The sequence below is a fragment of the Podarcis bocagei genome (assembly GCF_964188305.1).
Source record: "Podarcis bocagei genome assembly, chromosome: 16".
Taxonomy (NCBI): Eukaryota; Metazoa; Chordata; class Lepidosauria; order Squamata; family Lacertidae; genus Podarcis; species Podarcis bocagei.
The window spans coordinates 34,448,276-34,467,951 of NC_138142.1; the positions used below are offsets into that span (position 1 = coordinate 34,448,276).

The 19,676-nt window shown below is 49.6% G+C and overlaps 1 protein-coding gene and 1 long non-coding RNA gene across 3 annotated transcripts in view; one reads left to right on the forward strand and one right to left on the reverse strand.

Annotated features, from left to right (window-relative positions):
* LOC308575359 lies at window positions 1–6,227 on the forward strand. The gene is made up of 3 exons (XR_014002810.1): window positions 1–1,462; window positions 2,456–2,527; window positions 6,132–6,227. It is a non-coding gene; the product is annotated as an uncharacterized lncRNA (long non-coding RNA).
* Window positions 3,374–19,676, reverse strand: part of TRIM46 (tripartite motif containing 46) — a 26,072-nt gene continuing 9,769 nt past the window's right edge. For both annotated transcript variants that reach the window (XM_081173537.1, XM_081173538.1), the window contains exons 4-10: window positions 19,325–19,468; window positions 16,713–16,808; window positions 14,230–14,483; window positions 12,506–12,627; window positions 8,476–8,775; window positions 6,148–6,445; window positions 3,374–4,765 (exon numbers count right to left, since the gene is read on the reverse strand). In XM_081173537.1, coding sequence (XP_081029663.1) covers window positions 4,390–4,765; window positions 6,148–6,445; window positions 8,476–8,775; window positions 12,506–12,627; window positions 14,230–14,483; window positions 16,713–16,808; window positions 19,325–19,468 — 1,590 coding nt within the window. In that variant the 3' untranslated portion in view covers window positions 3,374–4,389. The remainder of the gene's footprint in view (window positions 4,766–6,147; window positions 6,446–8,475; window positions 8,776–12,505; window positions 12,628–14,229; window positions 14,484–16,712; window positions 16,809–19,324; window positions 19,469–19,676) is intronic.

A 19,676-nucleotide genomic window follows, 5' to 3' on the forward strand; every position in this document is an offset into this window, starting at 1 on the left:
TTTCCGTGCACTGTTCTGGTTCGCCAGAAGCAGCTTAGTCCTGCTGGCCACATGACCCAGAAGCTGTCTGCGGACAAATGCCGGCTCCCTCGGCCAATAAAGCGAGATGAGCGCCGCAACCCCAGAGTCGGTCACGACTGGACCTAATGGTCAGGGGTCCCTTTACCTTTACCTTACAGAATGTATATATAGTAATCACGCTTAAGTAAGAGCAATGTAGAGAAGCCAGAAGAGGGGTGGAGGGAAGTTAATTCGGATAAGATATAGATGGAAAGGAGAATAATATTGTTAAGCTGTATTGTGTTTGAGATATTTGGAAAAAAGTAATAAAAATTATTGGGGGGGGGGACAAACAGAAGGTCCCAGGTTCAATCGCTCGCATCTCCCGGTAGGGCTGGGGATTGACCCCTTCATGAAACCCTGCAGAGCAGCAGCTGCCAGTTGGTGCAGACAATACTGAGCTAAGATAGACCCCAGAGGTCTGGCTGTGTAAGGCAGCTCCCTATTATATTACAGCATTACACCTTGTGATCTAACCAAATGTTTACAAGAAACGTTATGAGTTTTATTTCAGTCCTGTGAGTGTCTTTATTTATGTACAGTTTTCTCTAAGTATAGCATAAATTTGGACCATTCTTTTTTGGAATTTCTCATCATCCTGCTGTCGGATTCTTCCAGTTAGCCTTGCTATTTCTGCATACTCCAATACTTTCTGCTGCCATTCTTCAATTGTCGGAATAGCCTGTTGTTTCCATCTCTGTGAGAGGAGTAGTCTTCCTGCTGTTGTGGCATACAGGAAGAATTTCTGACCTTCAACCTGAGACCTTCTGCATGCAAAGCAGATGCTCTACCCCTGAACTACAGACTTTCCCCGCTACTACATCAGAGCATAAGGGATGCAGGTGGCGCTGTGGGTTAAACCACAGAGCCTAGGACTTGCCGATCAGAAGGTCGGCAGTTCGAATCCCCTTGACGGGGTGAGCTCCCGTTGCTCGGTCCCTGCTCCTGCCAACCTAGCAGTTCAAAAGCACGTCAAAGTGCAAGTAGATAAATAGGTACTGCTCCGGCGGGAAGGTAAACGGCGTTTCCGTGCGCTGCTCTGCTTCGCCAGAGTCCTGCTGGCCACATGACCCGGAAGCTGTACGCCGGCTCCCTCGGCCAATAAAGCAAGATGAGCGCTGCAACCCAAGTCGGCCACGACTGGACCTAATGGTCAGGGGTCCCTTTACCTTTACATCGGAACATGCTGGTTCATCAAAGGCAGAGGAACTTTTTCAGCACGAGAGCCATGTTGCAGCACGGACCACCTTCCTGGGGACACATGTGGGCAGGGCCAGATGCAAACAGAGGCGGAGCTTACCTTTCCTACAGGAAGATGCATTCCAGTAGGGCTGCCATACATCCAGAATACGGCAGTCTGAAACAGTGGATATCGCTGCAGTGTCCAGGAAATTCTTTTTGGGTGAATTTCCTTAAGAATAGCTCTAAAACTTCATTATTATTATTTTGAGATTTATTTATTTTTTTAAAAAAAGCTAAGCAACTTTGGTTAAAACTTAAAAAAAGCTCTAAAACTTTCCACTTACTGTTATTGTTTTGCGTGTTATAATGATATAATAATAATAATAATTTATTATTTATACCCCGCCCATCTGGCTGGGTTTCCCCAGCCACTCTGGGCGGCTTCCAAAAGAATATTAAAATACTGTGATACATCAAACATTAAAAGCTTCCCTAAACAGGGCTGCCTTCAGATGTCTTCTAAAAGTCTGGTAGTTGTTGTTCTCTTTGACGTCTGGTGGGAGGGCGTTGTACAGGGAGGGCGCCACTACTGAGAAGGCCCTCTGCCTGGTTCCCTGTAACTTGGCTTAATAATGATATGTATTATTGTGTTTTCTTCTTGCTCAGTGACTCTTGATGGTTGGTGGCTACCAGCAGGAGACAATAATAAAATTAACAACAACAACAACAACAACAACAATATTAATAATAATTACTACTACTACTACTAGTAGACAGTAGGCTTTGTTCAGATCATGGATGAGGCAGACTCTAGCAAATGAAAGGGCATGCCATAAGCCATAATAATGGAGCCTAGCCCTTAAGATGTTACCAGACTTCCTTCTTTCGTTGTTGCATTTGCAAACAGAAAACACAGCAGAAAATGCCATGACCTCTCTGCAACCCTCACTCTGCAGGTACTAGCCTGCAAAAGGCTGCCCTGTGGAAACTCCCTCAAGTCACAACAAAACTAGCAATTAATTATTGGCTGGAACAGCATAAACTTAAATATCTCTGTTCCTAGTGCTGCAGTGCCCTCTGCTGGCTATTGCCAGAACCAAACACCTGTTGAAAGAACTGAGCGGCCCAGGGACAGTTCTGAGGGCCGCATAGAGAGGCACAGAGGGCCTGAGGCTCTTGCTCCCTCCTAACTTACATGCCCTTTTATTCTCAGACATGTGCAGGAGAAGGACCCACTAGATCACGTCTGCACATGCCAGAAGGATCTGCCCATCTCTACCTAAAGGTAAAGGTAAAGGGACCCCTGACCATTAGGTCCAGTTGTGACCGACTCTGGGGTTGTGGCGCTCATCTCGCTTTGCTGGCCGAGGGAGCCGGCGTACAGCTTCCGGGTCATGTGGCCAGCATGACTAAGCTGCTTCTGGCGAACCAGAGCAGCACACGGAAACGCCGTTTACCTTCCCGCTGGAGTGGTACCTATTTATCTACTTGCACTTTGACGTGCTTTCAAACTGCTAGGTGGCAGGAGCAGGGACCAAGCAACAGGAGCTCACCCCGTTGCGGGGATTCGAACCGCCGATGTTCTGATCGGCAAGTCCTAGGATCTGTGGTTTAACCCACAGCGCCACCCGCATCCCTGCATCATCTCTACCTAGGCGGTCCTTAATGGTGGATGAAAGTGACTCACCTTCCTTTCTTTTGGGGGGTGGGTAGCAGCTATCAGGGAGTGGGGGTGTCCTGCAGGGATGTCTGTTCTCCTTACACACTGACATTCAAAAGAAAACCAGGCATTGAAACTTAGAATAATAGAAATTAATAGTGGAAACCGTAGTGTCATGTTCTGGGTGCGAAATGAGGCTTCCTTAGGGAACAGTGAGGAGATCTCAGGTGTGTGAAGGATCCATTTTAGGGACCTTCATGGAGAAGCAACATCCAGAAAACAAATGCAGTCAGTCAGAAGAGAGCCGGGTGCGATTCACCGTTCCGTTTAATGTTTTTTTTTTTTTTAATATCACAACAATCCTGAAGTGAACAGGCAGATCTACACTATAAAATCTTAAACCTGCACGAAAACAGTTTTGATTGCCTTAGTTCACCCCTGCCCACCCTCCTCTGTCCCACCCACCTCCCTTTCTCCCTTGGAGGGGGACTCTCAATTTCCCCCCCCCCAACAGGGGTGACTTATTCATCCCGTTGCCCTTTCACACCCTTTGCCAAAAATCCAGAAATCCACGGTTTGCAAAACCCAAGACAGACTGGAAAAAACAGACTTTGACATCATGTAGACAAGATAAGAGATGGGACTCGATCAAAAAATGAGGAGGGTGTGGCACCTGTGAGGCCTTGCAAGACTTGCAAAGTTGGGGAAGGGGCTCTTTGGAAGGGGGGAGCTTTAAAAAACATTCAGTTCAAAATTGGAGTCAGACCAGGAGAGACGCGACAGGTGCCAATCACCCCGTCGCTGGTGGTGGGGTGTCGATGGAATGATGTAGGGGGAAAGAGCACAGATGGATTACAGAGTTTAAAAAAGGGAGATTGTGTGTGGTTAAAAACATCCCTAATTCGTCCATGCATCAAACGAAACATCCTTACCTCCTCCACAGATGAAAATTCCTGCCCCACAGGGAGCTAGTTTCCTTCAGAGTCTTTGGGGCAAGCATCCCAACTGGGAGAGCGCCCCCCACCCCAAGGCACAAGGACACGGAGGGACCAGAAAAGATGTTGGGGTGTAGCGGGGGTAGGAAAAACAAAGGACCTGATGAAACAGAAAGACATTCCCGCCCCCCACAAGCACACACAGTGTAGCTTATGGGGGCAGCACCTTGCTCCGTCCCGTCCCTGTCCCCCACAAAATTATCTCCACAGCAAACGTTCTACGAGGGGAGGTCTACAACAGGATCGCGGTCTTTCGAAAGGCAGAGTCTCTTCTATCCGCTGGAAGGTCCATCAGCCCGCCAGGCGGGGCAAATCTCAGTATGGCCCGCGAGCGGAAGGGTGGCCATTTTGTTGTAGGCCATGGGCATCCTCCGTCGCTTTCAACAGGCGCCCAGAGGCCCGTTTAGCGGGAGGGATGACTGTTCTCGTGCACCGGAGGCCGCCTCCAGCTCGGTTTCCGCCTCCCTCACGCCAAGAGATGCCAAGAGACGCTCAGTCCATCTTGGAGAAGCCGCCAATGGTGACCTTCCGCTCCTGTCGGTTGGCCACCAGCTCCTGGAGGTGCAGGGCGCCGCCGCCGATGAAGCAGAAGGCGGGGCAGACGGGTCCCGAGCAGTCGATGCCGCACTCCCAGAGGCTGCGGAAAGAGACGGCGTCGAAGAACGTCACCTTGCCCCGCTCGTAGTCCAGGCAGATGCCCACACGGGGAGGCAGCGGCACAGTGCAGTTGCCGGGGTCCCGTGAGGTCAGCGCCACGCCGTGCGAGAGGAGGATCTTGCCCATGCCGATGGTCAGGAAGGCGAAAGGCGGCGCTGTGTCCAGGGTGGTGTCCTCGGCGCCACTGTCATGGCCGCTGTCGGGGTCGTACCTGAGCCATGGGAAACGAGGAGGCAGGCCAGGGGGAGAGGAGGAGTTAGGCCTCAGAGCAACAAGTCCGACGGCACATGAGCCTAGGAAGCTGGCTCGCACCGCGGTCAAGGCCCCAGCCCCCTGGGAACCTCAGGGTCTTCCTTACCATGGGAGCTGGAGTCCAAGAACTACAGTTCCCACCAGCTCCGAGCCAGCCATGGCCGAGGTGTTTTCAGACTCCAGCTCCCATCAGCCCCCAGCCAGCCTGGGCCGAAATATAAGCCTTCGCAATAAGTGACTGACAGTTAATCATCATCATCATTTATTTCTTATACACTGCCCATCTGGCTGGGCTGCCAGTCAGATCACACAGCTCCCAACAAAATATAAAGGGACAAAGCAAAAGTTTAAAAACTTCCCGAAAACAGGGTTGCCTTCAGACGGTTCTAAAAGTTGTACAGTTATTTATCTCCTTGAAGGAGTGTCTTTACCCTCATCATTCAGTCCATACAGTGAGATCCAGCTCTGAGGGCCTTCTGGCGGTTCCCTCCCCGCGAGAAGTGAAGTTACAGGGAAGCAGGCAGAGGGCCTTCTCGGCAGTGGCACCCGCCCTGTGGAACGCCCTCCCACCAGATGTCAAGGAGATAAAGAACTATACAACTTTTAGAAGACATCTGAAGGCAGCCCTGTTCAGGGAAGCTTTAAATGTTTGACATTTTGCTGTGTTTTTATTATGCTGGAAGCCACTCAGAGTGGCTGAGGCAACCCAGTCAGATGGGTGGGGTACAGTATTATTATTATTATTATTATTATTATTATTATTATTATTATTATTATTATTATTCCAACTGGAAGGGGCCTTAAGGAACATCTAGTCCAACCGCCTGCAATGCAGGAATATGCAGTATGTCCCATATGGGGATCGAACCTGCAACCTTGGCGTTATCAGCACCACGCTCTAACCAGCTGAGCTATTACAATATAGCAGTATTTCTATTTATACCCTGATCAATAAGCTGGTCAATATTTCAGTCAATATCCTAATCAATATCCCTTTTGCAGTACAGTTGGGTGGAGGTTTTTCTATATACAGTGGTACCTCGGGTTTCATACGCTTCAGGTTACAGACTCTGCTAACCCATAAATAGTACCTCGGGTTAAGAACTTTGCTTTGGGATGAGAACAGAAATCGGGCTCCGGCGGCGCGGCGGCAGCAGGAGGCCCCATTAGGTAAAGTGGTGCTTCGGGTTAAGAACAGTTTCAGGTTAAGAACGGACCTCCAGAACGAATTAAGTACTTAACCTGAGGTACCACTGTATATATAAACTTTATGAAATTAAAAAGACAATTTTCTTGAGAAAACCTGCCCCTCTTCCTCCCTCCAGAACAGCCGCTGCTCACCTGGGGCTCGCCACATCCTGGGGTACCTGGAACCACTCTTGCAACTTGCTCTCCAGCCCGACGCCCACCTTGACCAGGTAGGAGCTGGGGTCCACGCAGCAGGCCCAGTAGCTGCGCCCCTGGGTGACGGCCACGTCCCCGATCACCAGGTCGATCGACAGGTGGCAGCTGGTCATCAGCCGCTCTGCGGCAAAAAGCATGGGCAGTCCCGGCACGCTCCGGACGGCCCGCTGGTCCTTGCTGATCGCCAGGCGCTCCCGGTTGAACCCCCACCGGTTGTCCAGGAAGAAGTTCAGCACTTGGGAGAAGGCGAAGGTGGGAGGCAGGCAGAAGGAAAAGGAGGAGAAAGAATCTTAACCAGGAAGAACCCGTCCCCACCAAAAGCTTTTGAGGTGTAGAAACTTTGGACACATCAACACTTTAAACAGTCATGATTCTCCCCCAAATAACTCTGGGAACTGTAGTTTATCAAAGGTGCAAAAAGTCGCTAGGAGGTCCCTATTCCCCACCACAGAGCTACAATTCCCAGAGTTCCTTAGGAAGAGGCACTGATTGTTAAACCACTCTGGGAATTTGTAGTCCTGGGAAGGGAATAAGGGTTCTCCTGACAACTCCTAGCACCCTTAAAATATTAAGAGTTCCCGGGATACTTTTTGGCTTTCTAGAGTGGTCTGATGTTGCTTTAAACCTACAGTGCAGATGGGGCTCATTCATTCGTTCGTTTTAAAAAAATATTTGTACAGTGGTGCCTCGCAAGATGAAATTAATTCGTTCTGCGAGTTTTTTTCATCTTGCGGATTTTTCGTCTTGCGAAGCACGGTTTTAACGGTATTAACGGATTTAAGAAAAAGGAAACAAACTCGCAAGATGTTTTCGTCTTGCGAAGCAAGCCCATAGGGAAATTCGTCTTGCGAAGCAACTCAAAAAACGAAAAACTCTTTCGTCTTGCGAGTTTTTCGCCTTGCGAGGCATTCGTCTTGCGAGGTACCACTGTATACCGCTACATCATTTAAAAATAGCCAAGCGGTTTACAGCAGTAAAACTGTGAACCACCCCGATGAAGGGCTGTATACAAATTCAATGAACAATAACAATAAAACAAGAACCGTACAGGAAAGTGGTGCCTTGTTTCTTGAACAGCTTAGTTGTCAAACAACTTGGAACCCAAACACTGTAAACCCAGAAGTAAGTGTTCCGGTTTGCAAACTTTTTTTGGAAGCTGAACGTGCTCCGATTTGAGTGTTACACTTTCTTTCTGAGTGCCACACGGTGAGGTCTGTTTATGCTATTTATTTTGTGTTTTTGTGGCTTTTTTGTTTTGTTTTAGTGACTGTGTGGAACCCAGTTCAGCTACTGATTGATTGATTGACTGCGGAAATGGATAAAAGCTGCAAAGCCACTTTAGACAGTGCAGGTAAGGGGAAAAAATACATGTTCATTTTTATCATCTACAATACTGTTTCACTGATTTTACAGTACAGTGCATTGTTTATTGCTTTCATTTTATGGATCAATGGTCTCATTAGATAGTAAAATTCATGTTAAATTGATGTTTATGGGGTTGTTTTTAAAAGTCTGGAACGGATTAATCGGTTTTGCATTACTTTCTATGGGAAAGCACGCCTTGGTTTTGGAACGCTTTGGTTTTGGAACAGACTTCCAGAACGGATTAAGTTTCAGAACCAAGGTACCAATATAAAACCATTTTAAAAAGTTTAAAATATTTTTCAAAAGTTTGAAACAGGCATGAATTAACCATTGGGGAAGGACACATTCTTCGTCGCCTGCCTGGTGGGATAGGAAAGTTTTTGGCAGGCTTTTCAAAGAAGAAGAGTTTGGATTTGATATCCCACTTTATCAAAGGAGTCTCAAAGCGGCTAACATTCTCCTTTCCCTTCCTCCCCCACAACAAACACTCTGTGAGGTGAGTGGGGCTGAGAGACTTCAGAGAAGTGTGACTAGCCCAAGGTCACCCAGCAGCTGCAAGTGGAGGAGCGGAGACACGAACCCAGTTCACCAGATTACGAATCTATCGCTCTTAACAACTATGCTCTTAACCACTACACCATGCTGGCACAGAAGGTGTCTGCCGAATCTCTAGGGGCAGATAGTTCCACAGGACCAGGCTGATGGCTCTAAAGGCTCGGTTTCTCGTCGTTGTCAACTCAGGAAAGAGCCGACGACACACCTGCAGATAATCTCGGTGATCGAGTTGATCGCCAAAGGTCCCCTGGACCCAAAGAACCTTGAAGCTGGCTCAGTATTTCCAGGTAAACATGCCCAGGGTGTCAGAAAGACAGACCGCCTATATTTTTAGGAGGGTCTTACCGGGCGCTGGCGGCGTGTGCAGGTAGATGTCCTCGCTGTAGTCTCCGAACCCGGCCTTGTTGTACCCCTTGACCCGCAGGACATAGACGCAGTCGGTGTCCAGGTACTCCACCATGGCGCTGGTGCCACGCACCTCCTCGCGGCGCTGCCACAGCTTGAGGGCCTTCCCTTTGGGCTCGGCGCGCCGGAACTCCACCGTGTAGTGCCAGGCGGACGGCGAGTGCTGTGGCAGGCGCCAGCAGAGGAAGATCTGGTCGTAGGCGTAGGTGCGCTGCGTGTCGATCACGGGGGCCTCCGGCGCTGCGGTGGGGGAGAGAGAGAAAGAAGGAGGGAGAGGGGACAAAGACAGGCGATGTCAGGCGCCGCTGCGGACAACAGGCGACGGGTGCTCTGCACGGACCGACAGACAACTGGCTACAGGCTAAGGGGGTTCCAGAAGGCGAAAAAACGGGGTGGGGGGGAGAGCTTTCGGGAAGACGGGGCAAGCTGCTGAGAGACTCCGGGGAGCAGAAAGAGGCTGAGTGCGAGAGACGGGGAGCAGGGTGGGAAGGGAAAGGGGGAAGAAAGAGAGGAGGAGGAGGAGAGGAAGAGCGGTGGCGTCGAGGCAGGAGGAGACAGACCATGGCTGAATAGACACAGAAGAGAAGGAGAGAGCTGAGGCGATATGGTGGTGGCCTTGAGAGGGCCAGGACATCGATGGAGAGGGCTGGGGAGCTAGATATGAGTTTCTCCCACTCCTGTCGTAGGACCCAAAAATGAATAAAAGGGGCGAAAACAGCACTGAATGATTGCCGCAAGACCCTTTGAGTTGCTTTCAGTAAAAAATGAAACGAATAATAAGTTTCATTCGGCCGAGGCAGTGAGGTCCAGCGCCAAGGGCCTTCTGGCGGCTCTCTCACTGCGATAAGTGAGGTTACAGGGAACCAGGCACAGGGCCTTCTCAGTAGTGGCACCCGCCCTGTGGAACGCCCTCCCATCAGATGTCAAGGAGATAAACAACTGTCTGACTTTTAGAAGACATCCGAAGGCAGCCCTGTATAGGGAAGTTTTAAATGTTTGAAGTCTTACTGTATTTTAATTCGCCTGAAGCCGCCCAACGTGGCCAGGGCAACCCTGTCAGACGGGCGGCATATAAATTAAAATTATTATTATTATTATTTCTTGGTGGTGATGGGGAAAGAGAAACGAACCCTTTTGGAAACAAAATATGCAACTTACACTGCAGTCCACTGCAGGAATTGTTCCCACTGCATTCAGTGGGGTCTAGAAAGGCAACGCGAGCTAATTTACCTCAGATTTTTTTTTATCAGTTTGTTGGTTAAATCGGAAGAAGACTGTAATATTTTGCAGAGGAGGGAGGTGATTTTCAAAAACAAGATTCAGGGGGTCGTATCCTGTGTTAGGCCCTATTGAAAAATGGATGGATATGACATTTGTTTCAATGCGTGTAAAAATTCAGTTAGATGTAACCCGGGACCTCTAAAATGAAAAGGGTGGAGGAAGGAAGCCAGAGAATTAAAAGGGTATTATCCATGTTTTTGTTTGGGCAACAGGGAGTAAAGTCGCTTGAGAGTCCTGGCCCCTTCAACCCAGACCACTAATGGTCAAAAAATCAAAACGTGTCTTCTTCTGAGAGCCCCACTTCACTCTGGGTGTGAGTGATGCAGGATTACTTCAGCCCTGTCCAGGCAAACCCTGGATCAACCCCATTCGGTTCAGAATCTGGGATTTGTCTAATGCTGGTACACAGCCCTGCACAACATCAATTCTCCCCAACTGGTGTTCAGAGGCCTAATGCCTCCCTTCGATGATTTTGCTGTTGATGTCCTCCAGAACACAACAGATCTCTGCAAGCTACAGGAAGTCTCTCTCCGATATGGAACCATCTCCCTCGGGAGACGGTGGGCTCTCCTTCCTTGAAGGTTTTTAAGCAGAGGTTGGACGGCCCTCTGTCATGGATGCTTTAGCTGAGATTCCTGCATTGCAGGGGTTTGGACTAGATGAAACATGGGGTCCCTTCCAACTCTACCATTCTATGATTCAATGATATTTACACAGCTGAGGCAGCTCACCAACTCGCTGCTGGTATTTTGTCACCTCGGGCGACTGCCTGGCTTGCTTCCCAGGAATAAGGGTGGCCCCCAGTTCAGACAGGACAGAAATGTTTAAACAAAAACCAGAGGTAGCCAACCCTCTAGGATTTTGCTTCCCTGTAGCCCCATTGCCTCCGGGGCTGATGGGACTTAGAATCCAGCAACATTTGAGGGGGCTGAATTGTGGCCTAAACCCCTGAATTATACAACGGAGAGTTTTGGCAGAAGTCAAGCTACAGTGGTACCTCGGGTTACAGACGCTTCAGGTTACAGACTCAGCTAACCCAGAAATATTAACTCAGGTTAAGAACTTTGCTTCAGGATGAGAACAGAAATTGCGCGGTGGCAGCAGAAGGCCCCATTAGCTAAAGTGGTACCTCAGGTTAAGAACAGTTTCAGGTTAAGAACGGACCTCCGGAACGAATTAAGTACTTAACCCGAGGTACCACTGTTTTGGGAGAAAAGCTTTTGAGTTTTGAAAGAGCAGGGAAGAACTAAATTTAGTTGGGGGGCAAGGAAGGGGCAGTGGACATAGGACCCCTAGAACTCTCTACGTCAAACCAGCACCCCTCTGTGTCATGCCTTGCGGAAGCAACTGAAACTATTTCGTTGTCCCAACCGTGAACGCTTACAGTGGTACCTCAGGTTACATACTCTTCAGGTTACATACACTTCAGGTTACAGATTCCACTAACCCAGAAATAGTGCTTCAGGTTAAGAACTTTGCTTCAGGATGAGAACAGAAATCATGCTCCAGCGGCGTGGCGGCAGCAGGAGGCCCCATTAGCTAAAGTGGTGCTTCAAGTTAAGAACAGTTTCAGGTTAAGAACGGACCTCCGGAACGAATTAAGTACTTAATCCGAGGTACCACTGTATTTGGACACCGTTGACAGCAAAACCTAAATCGAGAATCAGCGGTGAGCGGAAAGGAACCCTGCGACCGAGCAGCCTTTTTTTTTTTACTCTGCACGTGCTCAGAGGTGCTTGGCCCGGCCAGAGCATCTTGAGGACCCGAACCAAACCTAAGCCACACAGGGGGATGGGAGGATGCAGGCGAAGGATGCAGGATGGAGGCGCGAGGGCTGGCGATGGGGGCAGAGGGAGGAGAAAGAGAGAAGTGAGAGAGAGTGTCAGGCGGCTCAGGGAGGGCTGAGGTGGAGGGGGGTCGGCTGGGCGGGAGATGACTTGCCTCATTTTTTTACTTCGATGATGACTCAGCAGCAGCCAAAGCCTATAAACAAAGAGAGGTAAAGGAGGTCTGAGACGGGTCAACAGCCAGGCACGGGGCGGAGGTGGGCCGCTGGGGGGCGGGCGCTGCGCCTGGAATATCGGGTGGGCTATGGATCATGGGATGCAGGGGTCGCAGGTCGGGGGGGAGTGAGATGGAGCTGACCGGGGCCAAGAATCCCAGGGTGCGGTCCAGAGGCGATGTGAGAGACGGGGTGGCGGGGGCATCGAACACCCACCCAGCCCACCTTGGGTCTGGAGGGGGATGCGTGAAGGGGGAATGGGGTGAAGCGGAATGGAAGAGGGGGGGAAACAGCCCCCATACTTACCCTCCGCGCTCAAGGGCCGTGACCTGTCAGATCGGCGCCACACAAGCTACCTTCCCTCGGAGGATCACAGCGCAAGCCAAGCCCCACTGTTAGGGGGCGGCCTGAGGGCTCCTGGGAGGGGGTCACCCCTCCCAGGCCCCAGGCAAGGGGGAATTTGCTTGTCCTGCTACGATCAAAAACAAATCTGCGCCCGCTGCTTTTCACGCAAGGGCAGCGGTTCCTTCGGCAAACCGGACCGGGTAAGGATTTCCTCCGGCGGAACGGCACCGGCACGGAACGCGAGGGCAAGGGAAGGGTGCCACGACCCTGCTGCCCCATCCCTTCGAGGCCCGCTTCCTACCACGCCAAAGCCCCCTCGGCCGCCACACGTCCCGTACGTACCTTTGATGAAGGTGAGGTCCGTGAGCAGCTTCAGCTCTCGGCTCACATCCACCTGGAAGTGGCTGAAGGACGAGTTGGCTGCCGGGCGGAAGACCTGGAGGGAGTCAGTCGCCCGGACGATCCTGCCGGCGGGGTGGGGGGTTTGGTGGAAGGAAAGAGGGGGTCAGGCAAAGAGGAGCAGTTTCCCAAGGCAGATCCGAGGCCTACTGTCCTGCCCAGCCTCTGGGCGCTGGGTGCAATGATTCCCATCACCCTGACCCATTGGCTGCCCGCGCTGGGGGTGATGGGAGACGGAGCCCAACAGCACCCAGAGGGCAAAGGTCAGGTGAGACTGAACCGCAGTAGAGATACACACTTCTCTTCAATATATCTGTACTATTTTCATCGATTGCGCTCAGGGGTCATTCAGACGTGCGGAATATTGCATTAGTTTTCCTAACTACAATGGTACCTCGCATTACATGCGCTTCAGGTTACAGACTCCACTAACCAAGAAATAGTGCTTCAGGTTAAGAACTTTGCTTCAGGATGAGAACAGAAATCGTGCTCCAGCAGCGCGGCAGCAGCAGGAGGCCCCATTAGCAAAAGTGGTGCTTCAGGTTGAGAACAGTTTCAGGTTAAGTACGGACCTCCGGAACGAATTATGGTAAGTACTTAACCCGAGGTACCACTGTACTCAGTTTCAGGGGCAGCAAAAAAAGCGGGGTTCGTGGCACAAAACATGGGTTTTACCTTGGGTTAAGAACTTTACCTCAGGATGAGAACAGAAATCGAGTGGCAGCGGCAGCGGGAGGCCCCATTAGCTAAAGTGGTACCTCATGTTAAGAACAGTTTCAGGTTAAGAACAGACCTCCAGAACGAATTAAGTTCTTAACCCGAGGTACCACTGTACGATGTTTTTTTAATGTTCATTTTGCGCCCCAGTACCTGTTGCATTACGGAACCACGGCTTTTTGACCAATGTACTGGCATGTTGGCTTGAATTTTTATTTACACCACTGGGTGCGCCACATGACGAAACAACAAAAGGCATTGGGCCACGTTGCTATCCCTCAACACAACAACAACACTCTCGTTCCGCACATGCCTGCTTCTGTTATTGTTAAAGGCATTAAAAACTGCATTCCAGTCTGATTTTCCTACTCATATTGAAATACTGCCCCTCAATGAGACCAAACGTTCATCAGTAAAACACCACACACCCACATTCCACACTGCTTCACACGTTAAACGCTCACTTCCGTCTGAGACTCAGGAAACGCCGTGACAGGAAATGTGGCCGCCATCAGGGGTAGCAACGGAACTGACGATTCACTGTGCTAGAGAAGAAACTAAAAATTTTGGTTTTTTTAGTTTCTTCTCCCGTTCGGGTACGCATACCCCTGCGTCCCCCCCGAAAAAAGCACCGGCGTAATGAAGGAATACCGACCCGCCATAAGGAACCCCTCGAAAGCTGACACTTGTCGCTCGATTTTTCTACCAGAGCTAACTGCCAAACTTTCCAACGCCACATGGCGGCGGGTGCTCCTTCCAGAAACTTCCAGTGCTAGGTTTCTCACCTAGCTGCCGACAATAACTGACCAGTAAGACATTAGGAAACGCACATTTGTGTTACCAGCCAAGAAAAAGTTGAGGGAAGCAAGCTCCTGGGGATTTAGTTCTCTCCCATTATGGCACAAACTTCCCCGGGTGCCATTTTAAATTTGTTGCATCCACACACACACCTGTTATGCAGCTGCTTGGCAGCCTGGACAAAGCAGGGTTGGTCTGTCTCCTTGAGCACCTCCTGGGTGTAGCCCACCATGCCGGAGTTCTCCATCATGGCACGGTGTTCGTGCAGCTGCGCCCTCAGGTTGGAGACGCGGTCCTGCCGGCACTCCTCAATGGCGTTGAGCAGCGACGACTGCTTCTCCTCCAAGAGGGCGCTCAGGCCGCGCATCAGCCGGGCCACTTCCTCCTTGGCCTGGGCACCATTCGCCTGCAAGGAGGCAAAACACGTGGGGACTGCGTTCAGGGAGGCAGGAGGGGATATACAGTGGTACCTCGGGTTAAAAACACTTCAGGTTACAAACACTTCGGGTTACAGACTCCGCTAACCCGGAGGTAGTACCTCGGGTTAAAAACTTTACCTCAGGATGAGAACAGAAATCGCGCGCCGGCGGCAGCAGAAGGCCCCATTAGCTAAAGTGGTACCTCAGGTTAAGAACGGTTTCAGGTTAAGAACGGACCTCCGGGACGAATTAAGTTTGTGACCAGAGTACCACTATCTTGTTTATTAACATCCTTCCCAACTTGCGCTAGCAAGTTCCTTAACTTAGCAGAGTTTCACATTCCCCTTTTAATTGCATGGCAGGTAGCTGGTTGCAGGCTTGTGTAAGCCTCTTACTATTAGGTTCCTGGCAAGTTCCCTTATATCCCTCTTAAAAGAATAAACACGCCACAATCTTGAGTAAAGCCGATAAAAGAAGTTTACTCACACTCAGTTCACAGTTGGATCCCTGAAGGCAGACTTAGTTACAAAGTAAAATACATGTGGATTTATCCCATATGGGGATAATCCCAGTGTCCTCTGTTGGCTGGAAGCCAGCAGAGCATCTCTAGCTAAAAGGCTGCTCCAATGATGGAGGAAGTCAAAGAGAGAGAATGTGGCAGCGTGCCTTGTCCTTTTGTTACCTGGACAGGTAAGGTCACGCCCACCTCTAGTCACATGCAAAGGAAGTATGTCCCAGCCAGCAGGAAACAGGAAGTTTTCAACTGGCTGCGCCAAATATTCCCCTGCATGTCCACTCTAGGAAAACAAGGAATGTTGTACTTGACTGCTACTTATGCATCACATCCCACAAAACAGAGGACAAAAAGTGGCGGCGGCGGCAGCTCTCTGGATTGCAGAGGGGCACCTGTGGCTCTGCTTCTCATTCAGCTTCTAGAAGGGACACCAAGGACAGGGGTCCCCAAACTAAGGGCCGCGGGCCGGATAAGGCCCGAAGGACTCATTTATCCAGCCCGTGGCGACCCCCGTCGCCCGCTCTTACCGGCACTGCGTGGTTGCCCACTTCCAGGTTGGAGGAGCACCAGAAATAGCTTGTGCGCATGCGCAAGCGTTATTTCCAGTCCACATCCGGGTTGGAGGAGGCCCGTGCACATGCACACAAGCTATATCCAGTGCTCCTCCGACCCGGAAGTGCGTCAGAAATAGCATGTGCTTACGCGTATGGGTACGCGCTCCCCCGCCCTCCGGTCCACCGCGTGATCGGCACTGGAGACACTGGCCCAAGGCGCAGTAAGTTTGCTGACCCCTGACCAAGGATCATCCAGGAATCCCAGCTGAGGAATCCCTGACAGATGGTCATCCAGCCTCTCTTTAAAACCCTCCAGCGGATAGGAGTCTGCCACCTTCCGAACAAGTCAGATCCACTGTCAAACAGCTCTCACCGTCAGAAAGTCTTTCCTGACGTTTAGTCAGAATCTCCTTTCTTGTCATTTGAATCCATTGGTTTTTGGCCCTACCCACCCACCCCAAACAGGAGAAAACAAATTTGCTCCATCTCCCATGTGATAATTTTGTTGTTGTTATTAATGCAGTGCAAACACGGACAACTAGGAAACACTGGCCTGCAAGTGCTCTGGTTGGAGAACAGCCTTTGCCAATGGTGTTGTGGGTTTTGAAGACACTCGAACTCAGGACGCAAGGGAGACACGTGCTAAGAGGAAGGCACACGTGGCCCGGAAACCTATGCCCCACGGCCCAGAAACCTATGTCTCCACTGTGGAAGGAAGTGTGGATCCAGAATTGGCCTCCACAGTCACTTATGGACTCACTTTTGAAAACCATGTTTATGGAAGACAATCTTACGCGTCTACGAGGGATCGCCAAAGAAGAAGAAGAGGATTATTCATACACCGCCCATTTGGCCGGGTTGCGCCGGCCACTCTGCGTGGCTCCCCACAAAACATTTAAAGCACAGCAAAATACCAGACATCAAAAACTTCCCTGTACAGGGCTGCCTTCAGATGTCTTCTAAAGTTATTTATCTGCTTGCCATCTGACACAATCACCTGAAGACAGGTAATAAGAAGAACCACAGACTCTCTTTCTGAAACCCTTTAAAACATATTTGGGACGAGGGAACTGGAATGACAGACAGCCCTGCTCCATCTGAAGCAGGAAATGTGAAACAAGAAAAACGGACGTGAGAGCAGTTTGTACCTCGGTGAGTCGCAGGGTCTCTTCCAGCTCACTGATTTGGGCCTGCACTGTGTCTTGGTTGCTCAGAATGTACGTCAGGCTTTTGGTCAGTTTATCCTGGATGTGCAAGGAAAAAGGGGTGGAGGAAAAAGAGAGAGCGATGTGAGCAGCAAAGCATTATGGTACACATTTGACACCAAGCTCTGAGGGTTCCCGATTCTGCCACCCCAACCCCACCCGATCCCTTGAGAATCGCCCACTCCTCCTTCCTCTGCCTCCCCCGGCCCCACAGCCAACACACGCCACCGTTCCCCAATGATACAGACCCAAAATACGCTGCTCCAGATGCGGCAGAGACTCGTACATTTGTGCCAAAGAGAACCAGAGTAGCAGTTAAGAGTGCTGAACTAGGACCTACAAGACCAAGGTTCGAATCCCTGCTCAGTCAGAAAACTGGCTGGGCAATATTGGGCTGTTTCATTGCCGGGATGTTTACTACGGAGGGAATGTCAAAAGGCGAAATGGGGGAAAGCAGCAAGACAATGGGATATTGAAATAAACGGGGGTCTGCATGATACAGTGAATTTCTGTTTAATTATAATTTGCTGATGTTTTGGGAGTTAACTTTACTGTGTACTGTTATACGCTAATAGATGATTGAATATCGCTTTATTCGAAGTAAGTCGTTCCATTTTAAAGTTTTATTGTTTTATTGTGTCTTTTTGTATTGGATTAGATTATTTTAAGGTGTGCAATCTTTGTTGTTATATTTTGTTGCTGTAAACTGTATTCGGTATAGCAATACAGAAAGGTGGTATACAAATTAAAAGTAGAATGAAATGAAAATGAAATGGAATACAGGTGCAAACCACCCCATCGGTCTGTTACAACCTAAACTGCTCCAGATTCCACAGTTAGGATGGAAAGGCCATACCTCAGCCTATTTTACAAGAAGGTTCAGCACACATATCTCTACACAGACCTGGGGGAAAGACTCCAGGCCTGAAACCCTGGAGAGCTTCTGCCAGTCAGTGTGGGCGATATTGAGCTAGGTGGACCAAAGCTTTGGCTCTGAATTAGGCAGCATCTGACATCCCTACTGAAGCCAGCCCTATAAGCATGGAAATCTTAAGTGCTTCCCAGAGGGAGGCTGTTGCAGAGTGGCAGAACATGGCATCTGCTTTGCCGAAGGTTGGAGGTTTGATTCCCGGCCTCTGTAGGTATACAGTGGTACCTCGCAAGACGAATGCCTCGCAAGACGAAAAACGCGCAAGACGAAAGAGTTTTCCGTTTTTTGAGTCGTTCCGCAAGACGAATTTCCCTATGGGCTTGCTTCGCAAGACGAAACGTCTTGCGAGTTCTTGCGAGTTTGTTTCCTTTTTCTTAAAGCCGCTAAGCCGTTAATAGCCGCTAAGCCGCTAATAGCCGTGCTTCGCAAGACGAAAAAACCGCAAGACGAAGAGACTCGCGGAACGGATTAATTTCGTCTTGCGAGGCACCACTGTACCTGAGATACTTGCTACCCAAAATGCTGAAGAATGGCTGCCAGTCAGTGTGGGTAGTATAAGGCAGTTTCCTATGCCCCTGTTTAAAACCCTGTTAAAAACTTAAAACCTTTAACTCAGAACCATGAGAACCAGAATCTTGCTGTCATATTTAAGAGAAGGGCCGCAGGTCAGCAGTGCAGCACATGCAGGAAGGTACCAGGTGATTGATTGATTGATTGATTGATTGATTGATTGACTGACTGACTGACTGACTGATTGATTGACTGACTGACTGACTGAATTTATATCCCGCCCTATATCTGGAGGTCTCAGAGCGGTTCACAGAATAAAATCAAAATATGAAACCACAAAATACATAATCAAAATAAAAACAACAACTCAATAACAACCCCCCCCAAAAAATACATTTTAAAAAGGCACTGCATCCTCACAACATTTAAAGTAAGACAATGAGCAAACCTGGACAGGAGCCACTCGTTGGAAAGACCATGATCTCAGAAATGTCTGTGGCAATATTTATCAGTGAGGCAACACTAAGCTACATGGACCGTTTGGTCTCACTCGCTATATGGCAACTTCCTTTTTTTATTTTTAGATTTGCACTTCTAACAAAATCTTATTGATTTTCCAATTATTTTTTAACGTTCTCAATCAGATGTAATTAACCATAGGCAAAACAGAAACAAGATTCCCTCGCATCCTTGGACCTCACTCCACCCTCCCAGGGGTTCCATGTTTAACATTTCCTGCTGCATATTTCACGTCCTCCATTTATTCCATTTATATTTTATAACATAAGTCTCTGTTAACTCACAAGTGTTATTTCAGCCCTGTTAAAGAGCTCAGCTGTTTACAACGCTCTTCCAGGTATAAAATAAATTTCCTCCAGTCTTTACCAAAACCTTGGTCTTCCTGGTGTCTGATATTTCTAGTCATTTTCACCAGCTCAACATAATCCATCGGTTTAACTTGCCGTTCTTCTCTGGTGGGGACTTTTCCATCTTTCCATCTCTGGGCCAGCAACTTCTCTACCTTCCTTTCTCAACTCAGCCATTTTATCAGAACCGGGCGGGCGGACAGAGGTGGGGATGAAGGAGACAGCTTAAATCCCACCGAAAGCCTCACCTTGAGGGCCTGGTAGGCGCTGACGACGGGCGAGATCTTGTGGCCCGTGTGCGTCCGGCGAACACGGCACAGCTGGCAGACTAAGCGCTGGCAGCTCTTGCAGTAATGCGTCACCTCTTCCCGGTGTTCTGGGCATGTCAGACCCTGTGCAGGACACAGAAGGAGGCAGGTTAGTCACGGTTTTACTTTGTTCGAAGTCCCTGGCACTCGCGGACACAATCGCAGGCTTCCTAATCTTTGTGGGATGAGGACTTTCCCTTTGAATCCATTTCTGTTTCTTTAAGGCAGGAAGCCTCAGACCCAGGGGGCGCAAATGAACTAGAAAGCACCTACAAAGTGTGCCTTAGTAGCT